We start from the raw sequence: 23,625 nt of genomic DNA, 5'->3' as shown, positions 1-23,625 counted from the left end.
CCTTATGCACTGCCACTGTTATGCATCTATGTAAAAGAACCTCATTAAAAAAGAAAAGATTGACTCATACCTGGCAAACATTTATTCCTCCACACATGAAGTTATAAGACTGATGGCTTTTTGTATTGCTTGCCTGCTGTTATGTCGCTAACATATGAGGCTTAGTTGCAGACTGAACTAAAGCTCGTGTTCAGCATTTTTTTAGTGAACTTCACTGTCTGCAGAGGATTTAAAAAAGGACAAGAAATTCTATCAGTCACAAGAATTTGATTTGGGTTTCGTGTAACGCTGTTGATGCAGGACGGCGACTGAAAAGATATCCAGTTTTTGAGTTTGATTTGATTAGTGTAAACCAAAGCAAAGCGCCAATTCCTCAAATACATGAAATGACGAACAAACAAAAGGAATGTGACAGCCAGTGCATAGGAAAATAACACAAAATGTGGGGCGGATCAGCAATATTCACTGTCAACATTTGTTCTGCTTTTCTGACGCAGCATTGCAAATTCATTCATGACTCTGTGACAGCAAAATATGGCCAGACTATGAATGAACCAGTGCTTTTTAACCCCCCTCCCAAAACATAAAGTTGTATTCAGGTCACCTGGACATGTACAAGCACACAGGTACACACACACACACACACTCACACACACGGAGACTAACTGCATGCAGTCCAAAATGATTCATGTCTCAACCTACTTCCACCATCTCTCTGTGGAATTGAGAGCTCCATTTTTCAAACTCTCTGTGCCTCATCTTGCATAGCAATATAGCCTCTTCAACACACTAAACACATATTCACTTCAATGGAAAGCCCGAGGAATGTGGCAGCATTATTACTTACCGCTCCCCAAATCCCCTAATGAGGACAGGGATGCTACAGCGCTCTGAACGAGGCACAGAGAATTAGGGGCGCAATGATAAATCAAAGCAGATGTTGGCCTTTAACTTAATGATGAAATATTGGACTGTCGATGGTGTCAACCACTGATACGCTCGAGTATGTCAGCTATTGGTTGCTTCAGCCAAAATCCTGCCTTTCGCAAACATGTGTTGGTCATCTTGAAGCTCATATTGAAAGATTTATCTATTGTGTCTGATGGGGAGAAAAAAAGGCTGACTCACTGGTACACAGGTCCTCCGGTTTGTCCATGTCTCCTCGGTAATAGCCATTCCGACAACCACAGAGGGTGGCAGCTTCGATAGTGGAGCGACTATTGGGTGGACATTGCTGACACAGTCCTGGCCCCTGGAATGACTTAAAGGTGCCCTGAGGACAAGCTGCGGGGAAAAAAAGAAGCGGGAAAAACACATAAAAACCAACGTGTGACTCAGAGTAAAGAGCAACAAACTCTAAGTCGGTTTGCATCGTGCTTCTGTGCATTTTTGTTTGCCTTGATCGTGAGACATTTGGTAAACTTTGTATTAGAAAGCAGGCGTGCCAGCAGAGTTATTATTGGTACTATGAGGTTGACACAGCACAGAAGGGGATTTTCTGGGGATAGCTGCAAAATATTTTGTTCTGACAAGATACACAAAAACATTTTGTGCACAGTGACACAGAATCATGTTGTGCTGATTAACTGAAAACTGGATTATGGTTTTCTTCTCTGGCTCTTTTTAATATGGGTCAGGCATGACATGAAACACGTACAGTGGGAATTTTTAAGGATGATACCCTACTTTATCCAATTTTTATGTACCCAGAGTTGGCTCTTGCTGACCAGATAATAATTATTCTTATTCAGCTTGGATACGTGCTGTGGAAATATTTGCAGTCCACCTGGGCAACGCGCTCTCATCTCAAGGTTTCAAATACTGCTGGAGGCAGCATAGAGATACGGACACGGGACTTCAGAGTCAGTGCCAGTTTAATATTGGCTGCAGAGTTAGTGGCCTTGTTTAACAGAACTAGAAAGTATGCATGAGGAAGCAAGAGGGCTTAAAAGTATCTGGGAGCAGAGGGGTTGTTGGTTTTTTTAGCTACTGTTTGGGATTTTGTTTTCTTACTTTTACTACCAGGATTCTGGTACCAAATAACAAAGAATCATCTTGTTGGTGCAAAAATACAGTTTTATCTCAGTGAAACTATTCTCTTTTTCGCATTTTTCATAGATTCAACAAAGGAAATGGGAAAAATTGTGTGTTTTTGTGACAGAATACTAGTAACAAAGAATCTGAAGATACAATTTAAAATAATTTTTTTGGTTCTTTTCTGTTAATAGTTAGTTGCTTTATGTTCAAATGATTCATAAGTTAATGTTACGTGTCCAAACCAGCAAACAAACAAACAAAAAGCATTCTCCTGAAAATGGTCAGGTACAAGGACTGGACTGGAAATGAAAGGAAAGGAAAAAGCAGCCAATGCCCAAACAAAAATTCCACTGCAGTTACAAATTTTGATGACCGTTAAGTCCCGTACGTGTGGTGTACACTGAACCATTTGAAACAAACCCCAAACGGTGAACAATCACATTTGCAGGTGGGTGAATATGAAAATCAAAAGAATTGTGGTTAAATAATAAATCTTTTCTCTTGTTTACATATAGATATTAATGTGTGATGATGTTCGTGTAAAGTTTCATTCAAATTGGCCCAGCCATTAAGGAGGAGATAGGGCATATACAGACAATCATTACAGTAGCGTTACAAGTGTGGCTCCTTTTACACTTTTACGAAGTTCTTTGTATGACTTCTGCCACAATGAAACTAATCACAATCTTCTGCGCAACTCTGAGTTATGAGCTTTAAGAAAATAGCAGTATTTGATGCCATAGGAGCGGGAAGAGGCTGACCTGGAATAAGACAGGTTAGTAATGGAGGTCAGAACCAGCACTGATGGGATATTTAATGGGATACTATTGTGAAAACAAGTGCCATCTAGGTCTGTGCAGAAACTGCTTGCAGCTTGATAAATTCCAACACGTGTCTGATGTGACACGGCAGGTAAAGCTGGACCTTTTAGAGAAATTACACGTCTTAGTCTTTATATATACACAGCACCATTTGCATGTGTGTTAACACACACATCTGACACAGTTTAACATTGTTCAGTTCAGCAGGAAAGCTTAAAGCACTGTCGTCCTACATGTCTTTATGCATGCTCAATCATCCACGTAAGGAAATCTGGGCTGTTAACGTACAAATGTGAACAAAGTTAACAAAGCCACACAAATTCATGGTCGATAAATGACCAAACAGCAGCTTTCTGATGTCATAGATGCATGCACCCCCCCTTTTTTTTTTTACCAATGCATTTTTAATTATTGACATGCATTTTTAATTTCAACAAAGCTCAACAACAGCCTGAACATGATGTCATCGACCAGAAGCATTGCTGTACAATCACATCACTGGCTCTCTGAAGCAAATGCACACATTTATGAATTTAAATTTATAAATACGTATTTTAAAAAATACGTAAAGAAAAAAAAATATGAAAAAGCCGTGAGAACTGAACTTGCTGTCGGAAGATAAAGTAGCATGTTAATATGTTAGCATGTAACATTACATCTTACGTCAGAGTACTCTGTCCTAGAAGGATTACTGTTTTTAATTCGCACGTGAGATGTCACAAGTGTCTCTCTGTGAATGCAAACGCCTCCTGAAGTATGACTTTAAGTAAAAGCCGAAACAGAGAGGTGTGAAATGAAGAATAAGACTGAAATGAAAACTCTGCCAAAAGGCTTAGGCGAACCAAATGAGGTTTTTTAGTCTTCCCTTCTGTTTTTTAGTCTTGATTTATCTTTAGCATTTTGTTTTCCTTCCTTCTCTCTAATGAATGTTTACTTTATCCCTGAGCTCCTTTAGGCGCTGTAAGACTAAAATGCAAATGTTTCATAGATTTATGGTAGAAGACAGAGGAGTGTGCAAGGAGGCATTTAGTAAAGTCCAAATGATAAAATGAACTGAGTGACAGAAGTAAGTGAGACAAAGTAGAAAGCAAGTGAAAATCCTTAGGGTTTCACTTCATCAAATGTCAGTAGGTGAAAGGGTCAGGAATGAAAAGGAATGTCTGAAGAGACAAAAATAAAAAGCATTGGGGAAAAAGTGGAACAAAGGGGAGAAATGTAGATTGGGAGTATAAGGTGAAGAGAAACACACTGATACTGTTTTTATTCTTCCATTTCAATATTTCTACAGTACTGCTCTACTGAATTGCTGCCACAGACGTGTTATATTGTTGTTTCTTGGTTTTGCTGATGCTTTTGCTCTAACATGATTTACAATAAAGGAAAGTGTTTTTTGTCTACCTAATTTATTATAAATTACTTTCTACATGAGCCACATACCGTTGTGAAACTACAGAAGGAATACTTCATATCATGTTATAAAGGCCATAGCTGGTCCAAGTGTATATAAAAGATGGATGCATTTAGCATCTGGAACTTACAGAGGCGTTAGATAGCAGAAATGCTATCTAACGCCATTATTAATATGAAATCCATTGTGTTTGTTCTTTGTAACAAGCAAAGAAAAATGACACTTAGACTGATTGAATCTTTCTGTTATTGCTGCCAACAGCTTTCCAACATTTGAATTTTATGGCAAGGATTTAGAGAAGAGGAAGTATGTCACCAACTGCACAAACAAACCCAGAAGTGCTTAGCAGCTAGCTAGCACTGAACAGTGTTGCCAACTCCTCAGTAAGGAAAATTGCTATTGGCTGTCCTAAAAGTCGCTAGAAGTCGCTAAGTGACGTCATCACCTAATTTGCATAATTGGTCCTGCCTATGTAATTGTAACAGACGCTGTAGGAGAGAGAAATAACATGGAAGAGAAAGTGAGTACAAAAACACCCTGAAAGCATTAAGAATATATTTAGAACTACAAATTAAATATTTCTTAGCAAGTATTGTTTTCAATAATTCCAACCCTCCTCCTTTATCCAGATTTGGGACCTGCAAAAGTGACACACAAGGCACACAAAAGTTTGTGTGTGCCTTTTAAGTAGCTTTAAACCTTGTGATCCATTAAAGTAACAGTAAAATAAGAACATTTTTAACCATTAACAAACAAAATGGACAAAGCTAGCCTCACCAGACAGCTTCAAGTTTGCAATGATTAGAATGATGTGTTTTAGTGCATTGATTTAAGAATCAATGCACTAAGAAAAATGTACAGTTACCGCTAGGGATGGGTATCGAAAACCGGTTCTTGTTGAGAACCGGTTCCCACTGTTTCAATTCCTTGGAACTGTTTGCCATTTTTGCAAACAATTCCCTTATCGATTCCAGTCGCCCCGAATGATGTCACCACGTTGCGGAGCGTCATTTACCTGGCAGGGCGCCTAGGCGGCTCAAACGCTAAAAAGTTTGGTTATACTTTACGAGAACGGATGACAACAGGGCAACTTGCAATACTTGCAAAGTAGATATTTCATTTAAAGGAGGAAACACTACGAATATGCAAAAGCATTTGCTCACAAAACACGCGATAACCTTAAATCAATGTCGTGTTTTTAATTCCGCTCCGGACTCGTGAATCTCAACCCAGCAGCAGCGGTAACATTTGCACGTCCTCTCCCGTTAATGCGGCAGGTAAATAATCAGCTAACAGTGCATATTATGTTAGCGCGATCTGCCTTATTACAAAACCTGCCATTACTGTGCGCTGCATTTAGGTGACCATGATGAGAGAGACAGACAGAGTCTGGCTGGCAGTTCTCGCTGCAGTCTACCGTTAGCGTCTCCTTTCAGGCCAGGATAGACGAACGTCACCGAGCAGTGACTAAGTTTGTGGTCAAAGGGTTGCACCCATTTGCCCCGATTATCGGTAAGTTAATGTGTTTAATTGTAGACAGGGACATTACTTGATATTCTTGTGTAATTGCTACAGAAGAATATTTATTTTATTATTTTACATTTACATTTTTTCTTCCTGGGGACCCTGTGACACCCCTTTGAAGAGCCGTAGGCTGTGGATCTCTTAAGAGCTCACTGTTGGGTTTGTAAGGCCATGTTACTCCTAAATTTCTATCTTGTTCAAAGAGAAGATATAAAACAAAGTTCTAAGCTAATCGACCTTAGTGTTCTCCTTTTTTAAAAAGAATCGATAAAGAATCGAATCGTTAAACAGAATCGAAAATGGAATCGGAATCGTGAAAATCTTATCAATACCCATCCCTAGTTACCGCTGCTCCTGCCCTGCGTTACAGTCCGGGGGGGCTTGTTAAGAGTAAGAGCAATACGTGCGTTCACGAAAAGTCGTCACAAGTCTCCAATAACACCAGAAAAAGTCGCCAGATTTGTTGCTAGTCGCGTTTTACAAAAAAAGTCGCTAAGAGGGTCCGAAAGCTCGCTAAATGTAGCGACAAAGTTGCTAAGTTGGCAACACTGGCACTGAACAGCTTAGAGGCTAGCAGCATTGCTGTTATATAAAGCAATATGAAATCCTAAAAATTCCCAGTTAACCTCCAAAAACACATTTTAGTAAACAGTGCAAACATACTATGGTAAATGGCCTGCATTTGTATAGCGCTTTACTTAGTCCCTATGGACCCCAAAGCGCTTTACACTACATTCAGTCATTCACCCATTCACACACTGGTGATGGCAAGCTACACTGTAGCCACAGCTGCCCTGGGGCGCACTGACAGAGGCGAGGCTGCCGGACACTGGCGCCACCGGGCCCTCTGACCACCACCAGTAGGCAACGGGTGAAGTCTCTTGCCCAAGGACACAACGACCGAGACTGTCCAAGCCGGGGCTTGAACCGGCAACCTTCCGATTACAAGACGAACTACTAAAATACTAAGGCCGATACCAGGTAGACTAACAAGCACTTAGCAGGATCTAAAAGTACTCCTTAACTTTAATCTGTACTGCTAGCTAGCCACTAACCAATAATCAGTATACATTACTTAGTCAATGTTGTTATGCTATCTGGGACATGTAATCGTAAGGTTTATTAAAGGTATTACACGAAAGAATTTTATAGTTTTGTTATTATAATGCATCCTTATCATGTCTAAGTAAAGCAAGACAATTTGATTGCATATTAAGATAGTATGAGCTGATTAAAACAGGGATGGGAAGGTTCTGAATTTTTTGTTGGGTTTTGACCAACATTTCTCATAATCAAAGCAGTCATTAGCTATGTCCATAATCATGACAAGCTAAATGGTTGTCAGATCACATACAGTACCATAATCAAAACAGGGATGCAAAGGATGTTCTCTATTAGTAACCTTATTTACCACTGTTTTCCCTCGGTTAAGCTGCAGTTTAGCCAGTGGATCATTGAAGTTTGTTGACCACCCTCAGCAAGAATGAAATACTTCTAGGAATCTAGCAAGCGTAATTAATCCTTGTAGTATCAGATGGCAAAATGCATATAGCTGCCCTATACTGCCTTACACAAAGCTGGAAAGAAAAGCTGGCCTTCATAGTAAGCTATGACTCTACTAATGTAGATAATGGAACGGACTATTGGACAGTCTTTTCTGGGAGACTATCATAGTTCTCATATGAAGAAAAGAAAGCCTGAAAGAAGTTCCGATCCTGCTTACTTTCCCACCTGTAAAACATTATATATCTCCCGCATTCAGTTTCTAATAATGATGTCTGCCTCGTTTGTCTGTTTCTTCACACCCAGACATTTACCTGTCTTTAAAGCCATCTCATCAGGAGTGTCAGCGTCTCTTTATGTGTGTGTGTGTGTGTTGTTCTGAGTTGAATAAGCAGATAGACATCTGGCTTGTCAAGGTCATTTATTCAAAAACCTTGCTCATACACATGGGGCGTGTCACCATGGCAACAAGTCTTGCTCCCTCTCTCCATTACTTATCTCTGGTGTAGAGTTATCCTTTTCTGTCTCTCTCTCTGTCAAAGGATTTTAAACTGGTAACCCGGCATATGTCAGTGAATTCTGTTTGTGTTTTTGTGCAGGTTGAACTGACTCAAGTAGGATAAACAACAATCCATTATTCTGTCATTTCTGTTGTTTCTATTGTATTCAACAGCATCCAACTCACATTTCAAGTAGTATGATAAAGTTGGTGATGGCTGCTGCATGTATCACAGGCAAAGGTCAGTATGCTATACAAATCTTTTGTGGACATAACTGATTTAAAACATCATTGAGTAGGGCTATGCCATATGCCGAAATATATCGGATGGCAAAGTTATTATACTCTATCATTTATTTTGGGCTGTGACAAAATATACTGTTTACAGCGATATTTTCCCATCGCATTAGATGACGTTTGCAGTAGTCACCACGGCACCACGTGGATACAGGCACAGAGGATATCAGCAAGGCCTGTGCAGGAAGACGAAACCGGGCAGCTCCAAACTGAAAGACCAGCCGAAACAAATCGAGGAGCTATGGCCATCTCTCTAGCTTGGACATGATTTGGTTATGAAAAGTCTGACACAGACCAGGAAACCATACTGCACAAATTATGCCACAAATCAGGTACACAAGTCGAGTTGCCTCGTTTATATTAGGAGTCTGGGGCCAAAGTATTGCAGGAAATCTGCAATGTAGCATACTACACTGCAACAACAATGACGCACGATGCATCGCTGTATGAGCTAAACAGCGCACTGGACACTCTGCAGTCGCTGTTTGCAGACAGGCTATTCTACTGGCAACGATTTAAAGCCTACAAAGACATTTAGAGAAACTGTGTGTAGATTCTCTAAGTTTATGGAGATTGGAAAGAAAGCAAACTGTAGCCTCTTGGTTAACAGTGAATCGTATTCATGAAACCTAAAGAAGTCCAGAAGTACTTTCTTTCCAAACTCCTTAGCATACAGGAGAAATGATAGCTATTGAGACATGGGAAATGACATATTGTTGCTACAGTTTACATTTAATTGGTATATTATATAGCAGTATTTTATCCTAGGCCTTTAGTAATTGGTTATTGATTTATATATTGATATATGTTATGTTTACATTCTTAGGCAAACATTTGCCCAGATGTTGTAAATAAAAAAGGACAAAAATATTCAGATATGAATGAGTACATTTTATTTTTGATGATTTCATTTAAATGTAAAAAAAAAAAAAGAAATAATACTTTCCATGTGATTACACAAAGTATCCATGGAATTTGCAGAAAATGAACTATGTGAAGTGTATCATTATCGGGATATGAGATTTAGGACTTACTTCCTATCTTTGAGAGCAAAAAAAATGGATTCAAATCGTGCAGAAAATTCTTTATAGATATGGAAGAAGTCTGAAATAGAGTGGAATAGAAAAAGAGAGAAAATTCTAGAGACAGGAGGGATGTAAAGATAAGAGCAACACAGAGATGAAGTGTTAAAAGCGGACAAAGAGAAAGAGATTGCTCCTCTCTTTTTTCCACCTGTGCCCTTTGCCAGCTGTGTGGAGTCACACAGTGACCACGCGGATGGCAATTGTCTAAAGCTGGCAAACAGGCTCACTGATCAATTATTAAAAACTTGCATGAGTATGTGTGCGCTTGTGCGAGTGTTTTAAAAGCCCCCAGGTCTGAAAAACTCAGGGCATTGTTAAAGTTCACAGCAGGGGATGTTTGTGTGTATTCATTGGTAGTGCATACATCTGTAGTGTGGTGAATTTCAAGTCTGGGTCTTGAATATTGACTTAAAAGAGACACACGCGCACTCAAACACACGCGCACTTTGATGTACTTTGATGCTGAGCCAATTTTGCCTTATGGTTTGCACAATATGCTGATTTGGTGCAAAATAAACACCATCTCTGTGGCCTTACACACACGCACAAAAACACACACAAAAAGATGACCATCTGTTCTAATAGTGAGTCCAGCTCCCTGCCAAGTTGTTATCAGCTGATTGGCAGAAAAGCACACCAAAAAGATGCCAGCTAGAGGAAGACAGACAGGACATGCTCTGTCCCACGACACTTTAAATCACTGCTTAAGCTCAAAAAGCCTTCACAGAGAGTGTTAAGCCACGTCCCTCAAGTCTGTCTTTGGTTTGTGTACTTTATGTAACCGTCATTATACAATAAGAATTACAAATGACTTGGTCCTTCGAATGAGGACTGCCTCAGAACAACAACTAACCAATGACTCCGGGAACATCCACTCACCCTGTCTAGTGAGGATGTGTGATATACTGTGTATAACATTTCAGTCAACAAAAACAAAAGCTCAAATAGACTGCTTATGAAAAAGCAATTTATTTTCCCGTGTTCACGGACACAAACTGCCACGTTTTTTCGTGTCAGCGAGCACGAATTTGTAAGTAATGTATTTTGGTAGGAAGAATATTTTGTCACAGAAGCTTGTATTTTGCTAAGAGAAAGCAGGGAGGCATCATTGTGGCAAAGAAGAAAACAAAGCTTTAGAAGAAATGGCACATGTTGTATTTTGAACCAAACCCTGATCTTTTTCTTAACCTAACCCCGTAGTATTTTAATGCCGAACCCTAGAAAAATCCATTTCAGTGCCTACACCCGACTGAGATAAATGCCTACACTTAACCAAACAACATATTCTTGTGTATTTATAAGTGACGTGTCAATCTCAAACTTGGGTGTGATTTTCAAGCTCCAAATGCAGACTTTTTTTTGCACTTTACAAGCTGATATACATGAATAAGAACATATGAGAGCAGACTGATCAAAAGTCATGCTCAGGAAATCATGTTAATGTTAAGGAACACAAATCAGTAGACTAAAGGTTATGACTCCTCACTCCCAACCGGTCACAACCTCCCTGAGCCTGGTTCTGCCGGAGGTTTCTTCCTGTCATAAGGGAGATTCTTCTTCCCATTGATGCCAAAAGCTTGTGCACAAGGGGATCATTTGGCTCTTGGGGTTTCTTATTTCAATTATTCGGTGGTCTTTACAAGCACCATAGGGTGACTGCTTTTGTAATTTGGTGCTATAAGAACATACTGTATAGTCACACTATTCACAATGAAGGCTTAAAAAGTTTAAATTTGAAATCCATAAGAGACAAACATTGATAAGTGTTAATAATCAAACTTCTAGAAGCAACGTCTAATCACTAAAACAGCTGATTTTTATTTATTTTTTTTAGAAATAGCTAAAACCACTACAAGCTAGTGTTTTGGAGCATTCCTGTTTTCTAAACTTTTTTGTCTGGCATATGTTATCGTAACAGTCACAGGGCAATATGGAGGCCATCAGAAGTGATACTTACCAACCCTTTCAAAATCAAAATTCTGAAAATGTCAGTATCAATGATACTTGGATGCTAATTGATGCTAAACAATTTTATCAGATGCATCATAAATACTGACAGCTTTGTCTATATGAAGACTTTTGTGAAGTAAATAAAGCATCTTTTTAAACAACATTCAAATATCAAACAGTTACCATGAACACTAATCTGGCTGGTGCACATGGTAACATGAGCTGTTTAACTATTACCTCAAATTAGCTGTCTGATAAGTTATTCTTAATGTATCAGGTAGCTGCTACTAACACAATAACCTTAATGTTGAAGTTGGGCAACAAAAGTTATCAGTCTATAAGTCTGTACCATTGTTAGAGATTTTTAATTTAACAGGAAAACACAATTAACTATGGAAGCCCGTTTCCGCCACTAAAAAAAAAGTATCCATAACTCAAAATTTCAACGTATTTTCAAAAAGATTTCAACTTATTACCTCGAAATTTCTAGTTAGCTCTCCCAATCAGTAATCTACGTGGAATGCGCACTCAAAACCGGATCGCAACAAATTGGCGCTTTCGAGACTACGTTTGCTGATAGTAACGTCATGTGATTCAGCTAATAACAAAAGGATAACTAGGAAATGACGTCATTCACGTAGATTACTGATTGGCAGCGCTAACTCTAAATTTCGAGTTATTAACTAAAAGTTTTGAGAAAAGTAAGTCAACATTTCAAGCTACTTTTAATATGTCAAAATTTCGAGAAAATAGCTCGAAATTTCAAGAAAGATAACTCGAAATTTCGAGTTATGGATACCTTTTTTTTTTGTGGCGGAAACGGGCTTCCATAATTATTTGTGTCTAAAAATATGAAAGGTCTCAGATTAAAACAGAGAAAACTCTACCAGCAACAAGACAGAAACAGTGACAGCCTACCTTACCAATTAGTGATCAGCATTGTAAATATGGTGCCAAGCCACCAGGAGCACAGAAACAGTTGTAGCTTAATACAGTATTATTATTATTATTATTATTATTATTATTATTATTAATATTAATATTATTATTATTGTTATCATTATTATTATTAGTAGTAGTAGTAGTACTATCTTTATTCAAAAATAAATAAATGAGCCTTATAATTTAGTCTTTTTACTTTCATTGAATTGAAAAATTATTATTTTTCTGGATATTGGGCTCAAGTTTGAATTTCTATTATCACGATTACTCTAAATAGACACAGATAAGGAGTAATAAGAACTCATGAGAACATTCTTTGGTTATAGCAAGTGTACGCTGTAACAGGGCAAGGCTAATATTATTGCAAGGCTAAACACTGTAGGGTTTTTTATATATAGCAAACATCTTGTAAACCTGATCATTTAGTCCTGTAGCAGTGGTTTTTCTATAGAGCTGTAACACTGTCAGACTTATTCACCATCTTCTTTGAATCACGACTAGTTTACCCCTTCAAAAGCTGCAAGTTTTTCTGTTAAAAAGAGAGAGTGACAACAAAGGCTAAGCTGACATTTCAGTCCATGTACTTGCATGCATTTCACCAGAGGCAGGAAGAAAAACTATTCAGTCTGTTTTATCTCACAGTTTTAACCTTTATGTCCTTGGTTTGTTCTCTTAAAAAAAAAAAAAAAAACTTACTTTGCAGTTCATTTCTCCAGAGGTTTTCCCCTAATTTTCTTTATCTTTGCTTCTTCTTTCCCTTTCACTTGTTCCTTCTCGTCATTCTTCCTCACGCCCTTCTATCTCTCCAACACTGTGTGAAGGTTCGCCACCAATTTGCGGTCGACTAATCTGACTAGAACACGCTAAACTAATTAACATGGGCTGAAGCGGCCTCACTTATCATTTCACCATATGTACATGCATCACACGCTCACACGCCCACCACACACTCACTAAGTCACCACATATACACGCACATGCACACACAAACACACACATAAAATGAATGAGACTCTCCAGGGAGAATAAGAAATGATGGGTACTACTTCGGAGAGGAAATGGGGAACAAGGCCAGATATAAAAAGGATGGAAAGGAGGGAGAGATATTTGGAACACGGAGGAAAGAGGAGCTATTTCTGCACCACGTTCACCCGAGTCTGCCTCTAGAAGCATTAACATATGGAACATCATGCGCTGCCCCGTTGGGCATAAAATATATACACGCATGAAATTATTCAGTTAACTCTGCCAAAGCTGACACACTTTTTTTCCTCCTGGAGCTAATAAAGCACTAGCATTTCCTCCAGAATTTACTCAGCAAATATACAGTTCTATTCATATAAAAAAATCATATATTTGAGACATATAAACAAAGAAAGTTGACACGTTTTTGATGAAAATAGTATTTCCTGTGTTTACATAATTTCCATGTTGGGGGTCAACGTATGCTATGAGGTATTGATTGCCGCAGTAGCATGTTTGCTGGGGCTCAATATTAGACGCGTGTTTGTTGGTTATTGATTTGCTGTCATACTGGATTGTTAGCTTTTGCTACAAAATAACAAGAAAGTCATGTGCAGCGTGTTTAAGTGTTTGCTGTAGCAAGGTCATCAGCAGAGATCTGAGAACAGATTATCAGTTCAGTCCACACAGCAGCACCTCTGATATGCACTGATGCGGTGCAGTATTTGCTGATGTTCTCATTTCATCTTCATTTTTTATGAGCTCAGTTTGAACTAGCACGGCCTCATTAATGTACAGATTTACCTCGGCACACATTGCCATTGTCAGGTTCATAACCCGCCTTGCAGCTGCAGCTGCCTATGGGTACCATCCACTCTCCGTCTCCGTTACAGTAGAGCTTTATGGGCACGTCTACTTCCTCGGCGTTGGGGATGCAGCTTCCTCTGGCGATGACTAATGAGGTGGACTCTGCTCCGGTCAGCGTCTGCACAAAATAAGATTCATTAAAAAATCCTATTTACATATCCATCCGATGGCTGTGCCAAGCTCTCGTAAAAATCACCACTGATTTCAATTAGCTCTGTTTCATACCTCTGGGAAGAAAGCAAAGTTCTGCACGATGCTGGGGCATTTCTTGTAAAATACCCTGACGGCCAGAAGCGACATGCAAGCACCTAAGTCCTGGAAAGCCAAATGGAAACCTCTGCCTTTGGACAGAGGCCCAAAACTCCTCACTTCTGTGTTCACTTTCATCAGCCTGCCCCCGAAATCGACCTGGGAGAAACTCTCATCTGCTGCAATGGTGTCCACCTGACGGAGAGAAAAAGAAGGAAAAAAAGATAAACTTTTAACAAAGGTTTGCTTTATTGATTTAGATTGCTACCTATCAGGTAAATACGCTAATGCTCAAATGCTATGAAATGCTGTTATTGCATCTTTTTCCCCCCGGTAAACCTCCACAGTGGCCAGGCAAAATTAAACAGCTCTGTGAAATTACAAATGCATGAGAGCATGAGCGTGACATTTAAGTAGAGAGGTGACTTATGAATCTCAACAAGCACAAACACATTCAGTCAATACGGGTTAAATTCTAATAGCGAGTGGAGGTTAAGGCTTCAGGCTACAAAATGATTTGTGAATACTTTTAGCCTTTGTTGCAGTTTTACTTACTGATCAATTTTGGACTGGTACAGTGTTTGGATTTCATTCTTTTGAACTGACATATAAGAAAGGTGTAATCAAACACTTTCTGGAATCTGCTTAAAAAATAAAAACCATTGCTGACTTAATATTGTCACAAAATCTCTTCTCTTGTCTTCCACTTAAGCTTCCAGCAAAAATGCTATTTAAGATCATACTCCGGAAGTCCCATTATGACCGCTTGCACTTTACCCTCTGTTATATCACCACAGGCCTTAAACATCAACTTGTCTTGCGAGTCGAGGATTGGAAGTGGTGATGAGAGCTTGGTCTCCAGCTAAGAACCAGCAGTTTTAGTTGATAAGACCACAACGTTCAAGCCCCAAGGCGTTGGGTATGCCGTCTTTGCGTTGTGTGACAGCACATAGCAACATACCTGTCAGTTTGTTCACTTCCTCAAAATGAAAATTATGTCCAGTGGTCACCACTTTGACACACAAGAGAATTTCCACTTGGATGGGTGCAAGTGGACACAATGGAACTTCCACAGTGAGAAGCTGTCCAGATATGTAAGAGGCAATGATAGGTATGGGTTGTTGCTTTTTAAAAATCTGTAAATAATACTATATCTTTACTCCCAGTGATTTACTCCCATACTTTTCCCCTCTTTTTACCTTTAGGAAGGGAGCGTTGGCCCAGTACTCCACCCCTTTGATGCCGTCTGAAACGGTCCTGTCGGTCTCTAGGTAGTAGAGGTTGAACGTCTCTTTGCAGGAGCCCAGGACACTCGGTATGGAGGCGCAGTCGCGCACAGTGAAGCGGATCTCCACGTAGATGCGTTGCGCCGCGCGCCGGTCGATGTAAGTGGTGAGGAGCCAGTTGTTCTGGCTGGGCTCAAACACGTTACACACCTGGTACGTCCTGATGGTGTTCAGGTTCTCATCATAACCGCTCACCTCCTCCCACTGGGCGATGTGTGCGTGTGAGAAGAAGGGCCAAGTAGTAGGAGAGGGGAGGAAGCAGAGGGAGAGGGGAGAGGAGAGGCTAAAATGATGAATGGGTTTACCAAGACCTGACACAAATTAAACTTTATTCCTCCCTCCCATTTTGTCTCCCTCTCTTTTTCTCTGCTCTACCTTGTTCTGTGCTACATGGGTACAACCATTCATCACAATTAGAGCCACTCACCTCAAACGCACACAGCAGACCACTGTGACCGGCCAGTCGCCAAGCCAGAATTTAAAAAGCCAAGGAGCTCAATTTGGATGGAAAAACCCATTCTATTCTATTCTATTCTATTCTATTCTATTCTATTCTATTCTATTCGGCTGCTGCGGACTCCCGTGTGATGCACCTCACTGATCTTTTGGAATGCATTCTATTTACATCAGTAGTGGTTAATTGGTGTCACCTTGCTACTGTAATTAGGAATTTGACAGACTCATTAATGGACCACTGTAAAGTGTACTCAAACAGTTTTTTCCCAAGGGCACGCACACACACACACACACACACACACACACACACACACACACACACACACACACACACACACAGTACACCTTTGCACATTGTTCTTACTCCATTGGCAGGGAACGATATCCAGCCAAGCTCAGCTGTCGCCGTCCTTGTATCCATCACCGTCTCTGTCAGACAAAAAGAGACACACAGAGAGAGAAAGAGCTGAAAAGAGGAGGCTGCACCAGAAGGACAGGTATATATTTAATTAATAGTCAGCTCAGATGCCAACTTTCAGCACTGCTTTGTGATATGTGCCATTCATATTCATAAAGCCCTACTTCTGACCATTTCTGCAATGCTCTGTCTGTTCTGTGCACCTGTGATAAAGAGATAAAGAGGCGCAAAAAACAACAACAACAAAAAACAAACGACCCCTGGGTATGTTAATCTAGTTTGAACACAAGCCACAATGACATGACATAATGATGAAGGTAATCCGGTTAATCCAGGTTTTATTCGAACCTCTGCATAACAGAAAACAGTTATGTTCAAAGCAGATAGCCTGCCTAATCACATTAGGCAGTGCCAAGGAAGAACACACCCTCATTACTCAGTGTTCATTATGTACACAAATGACTTTATCCCATATTGCATTATTTAGCTTTGACAGTATGTGGAAATGTAATTCTATCATGGAAAAGGTAGCATATCTAATATTTCACATTTATGATTACAACGACAGTCGCTGTCTGAAGCTTTATTAAGTCACGAATGACAGAAGAAAGATTTGATTGATGTAGCAGCTGGATAACATATAATATAACTGTCACTGAAAATGAAACCATTCCCAAGTCCCGAATGGGAAATTGGACTTTTGTGTTTTCTTTGATTTTCTAGTTGCAGATTGAATCTTCAGAGTTAACCACTGAATGAGGCAAATGCACCAGCTAGAACTGTTAATGGAATATAATTAAGGACACAATGAAGTTAGCAGATATATTCAACTCAATTCACTTGTATTTATAAGGCACCGAATCACAACAGCCGTCGCCTCAATACCAGTAAATAACAAATAAACCCCCAAAATCAGATGAAACCCTATGAGCAAGCAGCCGGTGACAGTGGGAAGGAAAAAATCCCTTTTAACAGGAAGTAACCTACAGCAGAACAAGGCTCAGCGAGGGGTAACCATCTGCTGCAACTACTTGGATGTGATGGAGGAATCAGGACTAAAGACACACTATGAGAAAGAGCCAGAGATTAATAAATAACTAATGATTAAATACAGAGTGGTGTGTACACAGGTAGAAAGTATAAAAAGAAGTAAGTGAAGAAGAAACACTCAGTGGATCGTGGGAACCCAAAGCAGCCTAGGCCTATTTCAGCATGATGACTAAGGTAGGGATCAGGGTCACCAGATCAAGCCCTAACTACAAGCTTTTTTTAAAAAGGAACGTTTTAAGCCTAATCTTAATCCTGAATCCAAACTGAAAGCTGATTCCACAGGAGAGGCCCTCGAACCCAAAGGTTCTGCTTCCCATTCTACTTGTAAATACCCAAATACTACAGTCAATTCAATTCAATTCAATTCAATTTTATTTATATAGCGCCAAATCACAACAAAAGTCGCCTCAAGGCGCTTTATATTGTACAGTAGATAGCACAATAATAAATACAGAGAAAAACCCAACAATCATATGACCCCCTATGAGCAAGCACTTTGGCGACAGTGGGAAGGAAAAACTCCCTTTTAACAGGAAGAAACCTCCGGCAGAACCAGGCTCAGGGAGGGGCGGCCATCTGCTGCGACCGGTTGGGGTGAAAGAAGGAAAACAGGATGAAAGACATGCTGTGGAAGAGAGACAGAGATTAATAACAGATATGATTCGATGCAGAGAGGTCTATTAGCACATAGTGAGTGAGAAAGGTGACTGGAAGGAAAAACTCAATGCATCATGGGAATCCCGGCAGCCTCACGTCTATTGCAGCATAACTAAGGGAGGATTCAGGGTCACCTGGTCCAGCCCTAACTATATGCTTTAGCAAAAGGAAAGTTTTAAGCCTAATCTTGAAAGTAGAGATAGTGTCTGTCTCCCGAATCCAAACTGGAAGCTGGTTCCACAGAAGAGGGCCTGAAAACTGAAGGCTCTCCTCCCATTCTACTTTTAAATACTCTAGGAACAACAAGTAAGCCTGCAGAGCGAGAGTGAAGTGCTCTAATAGGGTGATATGGTACTACAAGGTCATTAAGATAAGATGGGGCCTGATTATTTAAGACCTTGTATGTGAGGAGCAGGATTTTGAATTCAATTCTGGATTTAACAGGAAGCCAATGAAGGAAGCCAAAACAGGAGAAATATGCTCTCTTTTCTAGTCCCTGTCAGTACTCTTGCTGCAGCATTTTGGATCAGCTGAAGGCTTTTCAGCGAGTTTTAGGACATCCTGATAATAAAGAATTACAGTAGTCCAGCCTGGAAGTAATAAATGCATGAACTAGTTTTTCAGCATCACTCTGAGACAGGATATTTCTAATTTTAGAGATGTTGCGCAAATGGAAGAAAGCAGTCTTACATATTTGTTTAATATGTGCGTTGAAGGACATGTCCTGGTCAAAAATGACTCAAGGTTCCTCACAGCATTACTGGAGGCCAAGGTAATGCCATCCAGAGTAAGAATCTGCTTAGATACCATATTTCTAAGATTTTCAGGGCCGAGTACAATAACCTCAGTTTTATCTGAATTAAGAAGCAGAAAGTTAGCGGCCATCCAGGTCTTTATGTCTTTAAGACATTCCTGCAGTTTAACTAATTGGTCTGTGATACCTGGCTTCATGGATAGATAGAGCTGCATGTCATCTGCATAGCAGTGAAAATTTATGCTATGTCTTCTAATGATGCTGCCTAAGGGAAGCATGTATAATGTAAACAGAATTGGTCCTAGCACTGAACCCTGTGGAACTCCATAATTGACCTTAGTGGGTGAAGAGGACTCTCCATTTACATGTACAAATTGGAGTCTATTAGATAGATATGATACAAACCACTGCAGTGCAGTACCTGTAATACCTACAGCGTGTTCTAATCGCTCTAATAGGATATTATGGTCAACAGTATCGAACGCAGCACTGAGGTCTAGCAGGACAAGCACAGAGATGAGTCCACTGTCAGAGGCCATAACAAGATCATTTGTAACCTTCACTAAAGCTGTTTCTGTGCTGTGATGAGCTCTGAAACCTGACTGAAACTCTTCAAATAAGCCATTCCTCTGCAGATGATCTGTTAGCTGTTTGACAACTACTCTTTCAAGGATTTTTGATATGAAAGGAAGGTTGGAGATTGGCCTATAATTAGCTAAGACAGCTGGGTCTAGAGATGGCTTTTTAAGTAAAGGTTTAACTACAGCCAGCTTGAAGGCCTGTGGTACATAGCCGATTATTAGAGATAGGTTGATCATATTTAAGATTGAAGCATTAATTAATGGCAGGACTTCTTTGAGCAGTTTTGTAGGAATGGGGTCTAAAAGACACGTTGATGGTTTGGAGGAATTAATTATTGAAGTTAACTCAGTCAAAGACCAAAGTGTTCTACTGAGGAGATGTGATATTACAAGGTCTTGTAAGGGCCTGATTATTCAAGGGAAAAAAAAGAAAACAACATTTTAAAATATAACCAGAAAGACTTGTCATTGAAAGGATGCTGAGGGGGAAATCTTTGGGTAACACCAAACACACCAAACACATATCCCAGGACTAGTCTAAAAAGATCTGCTGGCCCTCTTTATAAGAGCAAAACTGGGAAACATGTCCAGTTGTGTTCTTGCTCTGACGCAACTACATGCATGGCAGAAAAAATAATGGCCTGACAGAAGAGCCCAGAGCTGTTGCCAAGATGGAAAAGTGGCAAGATTTGCCTCGAAGGATTTTGCATTTGAAAACCTTAAAATCTAATAAATAATAATACTAATAACAATAATTTTTAGAAAGGCAGATTTGTAAGAGCTTTTTTTGAATAAGAGGCAAAAAATATTCACCAATAGCATTAGAAGATATCCAGGAAGCCATGGAAGCTATTCATTTCACTTTTGTGGGTGTGCTGTGCAATCATTAAGAGCATTGGTGTAAATCAATAAGCAGGACTTCCTTCTGCTTCTACCTGACAATACCACACTTTCATATGACTTTTGCATCCCTGTAATCATGTTCTTTGATTCACCAATGATTTAATTTCCTGCTAAAAAAAAAGAAAATGCAAAGAAACGCACACACACACACACACACACACACACACACATTGTTGTATGCATATCTGGTGATTTTATGCGCATTTTTAAAAACTGTAATTCCTTTTCAGAAATAAATGATCGCATCAATTTAACATGTTGCTGCCTCAAATTGGCAGTTAGCATATATTAAAGAATAATTGCATACAGGTGTAATAAGTCAGCGGCGGCGACAGCAATCAAATAAACGACTTCATTAGGCGAATGTATGGAAGTAGCGTTCAGCTGATCTGGATGTTACTAATGACTTCATGCGTCCCACTGAAACTACACCATCAGCTGTAACCTCCAATTTTTTTTCCTGGCACGCCGATTAAATCACTGCTGGGCGACACACCGACACAGTAACACACTTCACAAAGCTGATCGTACCTTCTCACATTGCAACAAAGGAAACCCAAGAATTACAGTGCGAGAGTCGCCGTAAGCAAAGCTACATGACAGCAAAAGCCCAGATGGCAACGCTCGCTGTTAAACAGGTCATAATATGTCTTCATGCTATAGATCCCACTGTGTTAATGGTGAAAAATGGCTATGTGAGAAGCTCTAAGAATCAGTTTTATGTATTGCCCTGTCGCATGAATGCAAAGCCTGGCGAGCTGTGAAATTGGAGAATGACGGATATATTTCATTAAATATTTAGTATGTCAACAAATAATGTTACTGCAATACTGCAAATAGAAAGCAACATAAAGAACGAAGGAAAAATAGGATATAAATAAAGGATCTTAAAGCTGATGACAAACTGACCCTCGTGTAAAGTCTGCAGCAAATCAGTCTAATGGAAAGCATGCCTGAAATTTTTATGCCACTCCACTTTCCTGGTAACTAATGCTTGTTACAGGAAATACACTTGACCATGACCGCAGCAAATTGGGGGGTAGGCTTATTCAAATCATTAAAGGTGCTCCGTGTTGCTCTCAGAGGAAGTGGAACAACAGAAACCCCCAAGCCCCACCCCCACCGTTATGTAGGTAACTTGGGTTCCTTCTTATCTCCTGTGTCACTCGTGGCATGAACTGAGCCACTGCATGGAAAAATGAGCGTTGACACTATGCGAGCGGACACGCTGAGACGCACGAGCCAACATAAGTTAGCTGGCATGCTGACAACACCGACCCCAACACCGAGCCCCTTGTAATAAAACACGGTGAGAAGATTCAGCGACATCACACCATGAGGCGGCCGCAGGCAAACAACCCCCCCTTGATTCTTGACATGCTCTCTTCCTCTTGCACTCTTTCATACTGTCACCCTGCCTCTCATTATCTACTCTCCTCCTCCTCACACTTTCTGCACCTTCATCCTCTCCTGCACTCTACCTCTCCATCTTTCATCCCTCCACTACTCTACTCGTTTTATTTTTTTTGCGAGCGAGCTAGCCTAATTAAAGCAGAACCCCCTTTTTTCAGCTCTCTCCCTTGGGAGAGAAGGTCGTTTTGGGAAATGAAACGCTTGTCACGCGAAAAATGTAGCCGACTATCAAATTCTTGGACCAAAGCTTACTTAAACGACGACAAGTGTCACTGTCTAATTTGTAGCTTCGGTGCGTTTAGTGGCACGCTGTCAACAAAGACTGATCTACAGCAGTTTATTTCTACCGTGCATATTTTTACCTGCAAGAAACTTTGAAGTTTAGGTGGGAAAAAAACTGAAACGAAGAAAAAAAAAAAAAGACACAATGAGACAAATCCACAATATTGACAGAAGAAATGTTGGAACGGCTCATGCAGCCTTACCTTCCAGCAAAGTCTTGCAACAAGGGACTTTATTCAAGGCTTTGCTTTAAGAATTGAATATGGTGGCACTGCATTGGCACCACACTACCACCAATCTGCTTTCAAGCAAGGTTTTAGTGGCACGCTCCCAGGAAATGTTAGCATTCTACCCACAGACTTCATTGGCAAATGCATTTATTGAAAAATTGATTGTACTTTTGCACCCAGAAACACCTGTGGGTCCCCGCGATTCATCATTTTATACCATTTCGTCCTGCTCACTGCCAAAGGATTACAAAGCAGTGCTTGTAGATAAGCGTGCATGTAAATATAGAGTGAAAAATCATTTTAGATTGGTGCAACATTCAAATTAAATCTTGACAGTTCATCCCATGACGACTTGTTTTGTCGGTCAACAGTTGAAAAACCAAAACATATTTAACATCCTGTTAAGTCTGACAAGGAACAGCAAGGAAGCTATAATTATGTGGCTTTTTACGGTGAAACGGCCTCTATTAAATATCAAATACCACAATATTTGCCTATTAAACTTCTTTCAACAGACCGATCAATACTTCACTAATCATTCACATATTTGCACAAAACCACTTAATAAACTGCAGAGCATCAGCAAACACGCTTTGCGAATTCCCAGTTTCAATGAGAAAAGAAGTCTAATCAGAACAAAACGAGACATGTGTTTGATGGTCTATGCTGGGCTTATTAGAGAATCTCCTCATCAGTCTAATTAACAGCACACACCTCTCTGCACATAATAGGGTATACTCGCCGAACAGCCTAATTACTTTTGACATATTGGAGGTTGTGATCGCAGTGTGCCTTCCTCCCCCGCAGTGGCGCAGCTCTTCAACCAGCCCTGTACACCGCTGAACGAAAGCAAAAGCCATTTTACAGCAGAGGAAACAGCAGGTAAATCTGTGCGATATAGTAGCAGTCAAAGAGGTTGTTAAATCCTTGTTGTGGCCCACGAGGGAGAAGTTAAAAGTATTTTCATCACAGGCCCCTGGATTAGAAGTAATTTCCCTGTTTTGCAACCTTTTCTTTCCCTCTCTTTCTTTATGTGTGTGTACCAGTGGTCAAATGGAAAGTGTGGTTAGTTCATCTTCTGCTAATTGGCATAGTGTGTCCTACTGCCCAAAGACTGCAGTTAGTCCCGATTCATATGGCAGTGTGCGCACGTATATGTGCTATGTTTGTGAGGAGACGTGGAAACCCCCCTGTAGCACGGATGGCCCACATGTCTCAACTTCAAAGGGCAGTTTTGAGAGTTGGTAATTGTTTTGGTAAGGTGGTTATCGATGTGGTTACCTCATTAGGGTCTAGATTTACAAGACTGCATGTAAAAGGTGGGGATCCTTGAAATTTAGGGAGCTGCCCCTGTTACATATGTATTTCTGGGAGCTCCTTTCTCAAAGTCCAAAAATAGGGAGGGGACTATTTAAATCAAGCGCACAAACTGATTTACTAACGTTCGCAT

General features: G+C 40.1%; 1 protein-coding gene across 1 annotated transcript in view; it reads right to left on the bottom strand.

Annotated features, from left to right (window-relative positions):
* LOC116336361 (ephrin type-B receptor 1-like) overlaps positions 1-23,625 on the bottom strand; it is a 119,755-nt gene that overhangs the window by 62,033 nt on the left and 34,097 nt on the right. The window contains exons 2-6 of the mRNA XM_039601533.1: positions 16,252-16,316; positions 15,345-15,635; positions 14,122-14,340; positions 13,834-14,014; positions 1,129-1,284 (exon numbers count right to left, since the gene is read on the bottom strand). Of these exons, the coding sequence (XP_039457467.1) occupies positions 1,129-1,284; positions 13,834-14,014; positions 14,122-14,340; positions 15,345-15,635; positions 16,252-16,316 (912 nt within the window). The remainder of the gene's footprint in view (positions 1-1,128; positions 1,285-13,833; positions 14,015-14,121; positions 14,341-15,344; positions 15,636-16,251; positions 16,317-23,625) is intronic.

The sequence above is a fragment of the Oreochromis aureus genome, linkage group 17 (assembly GCF_013358895.1).
Source record: "Oreochromis aureus strain Israel breed Guangdong linkage group 17, ZZ_aureus, whole genome shotgun sequence".
Lineage (NCBI taxonomy): Eukaryota > Metazoa > Chordata > Actinopteri > Cichliformes > Cichlidae > Oreochromis > Oreochromis aureus.
Note: the sequence above shows the minus strand (reverse complement) of the source record. Positions and strands in the feature narration are given on the sequence as shown.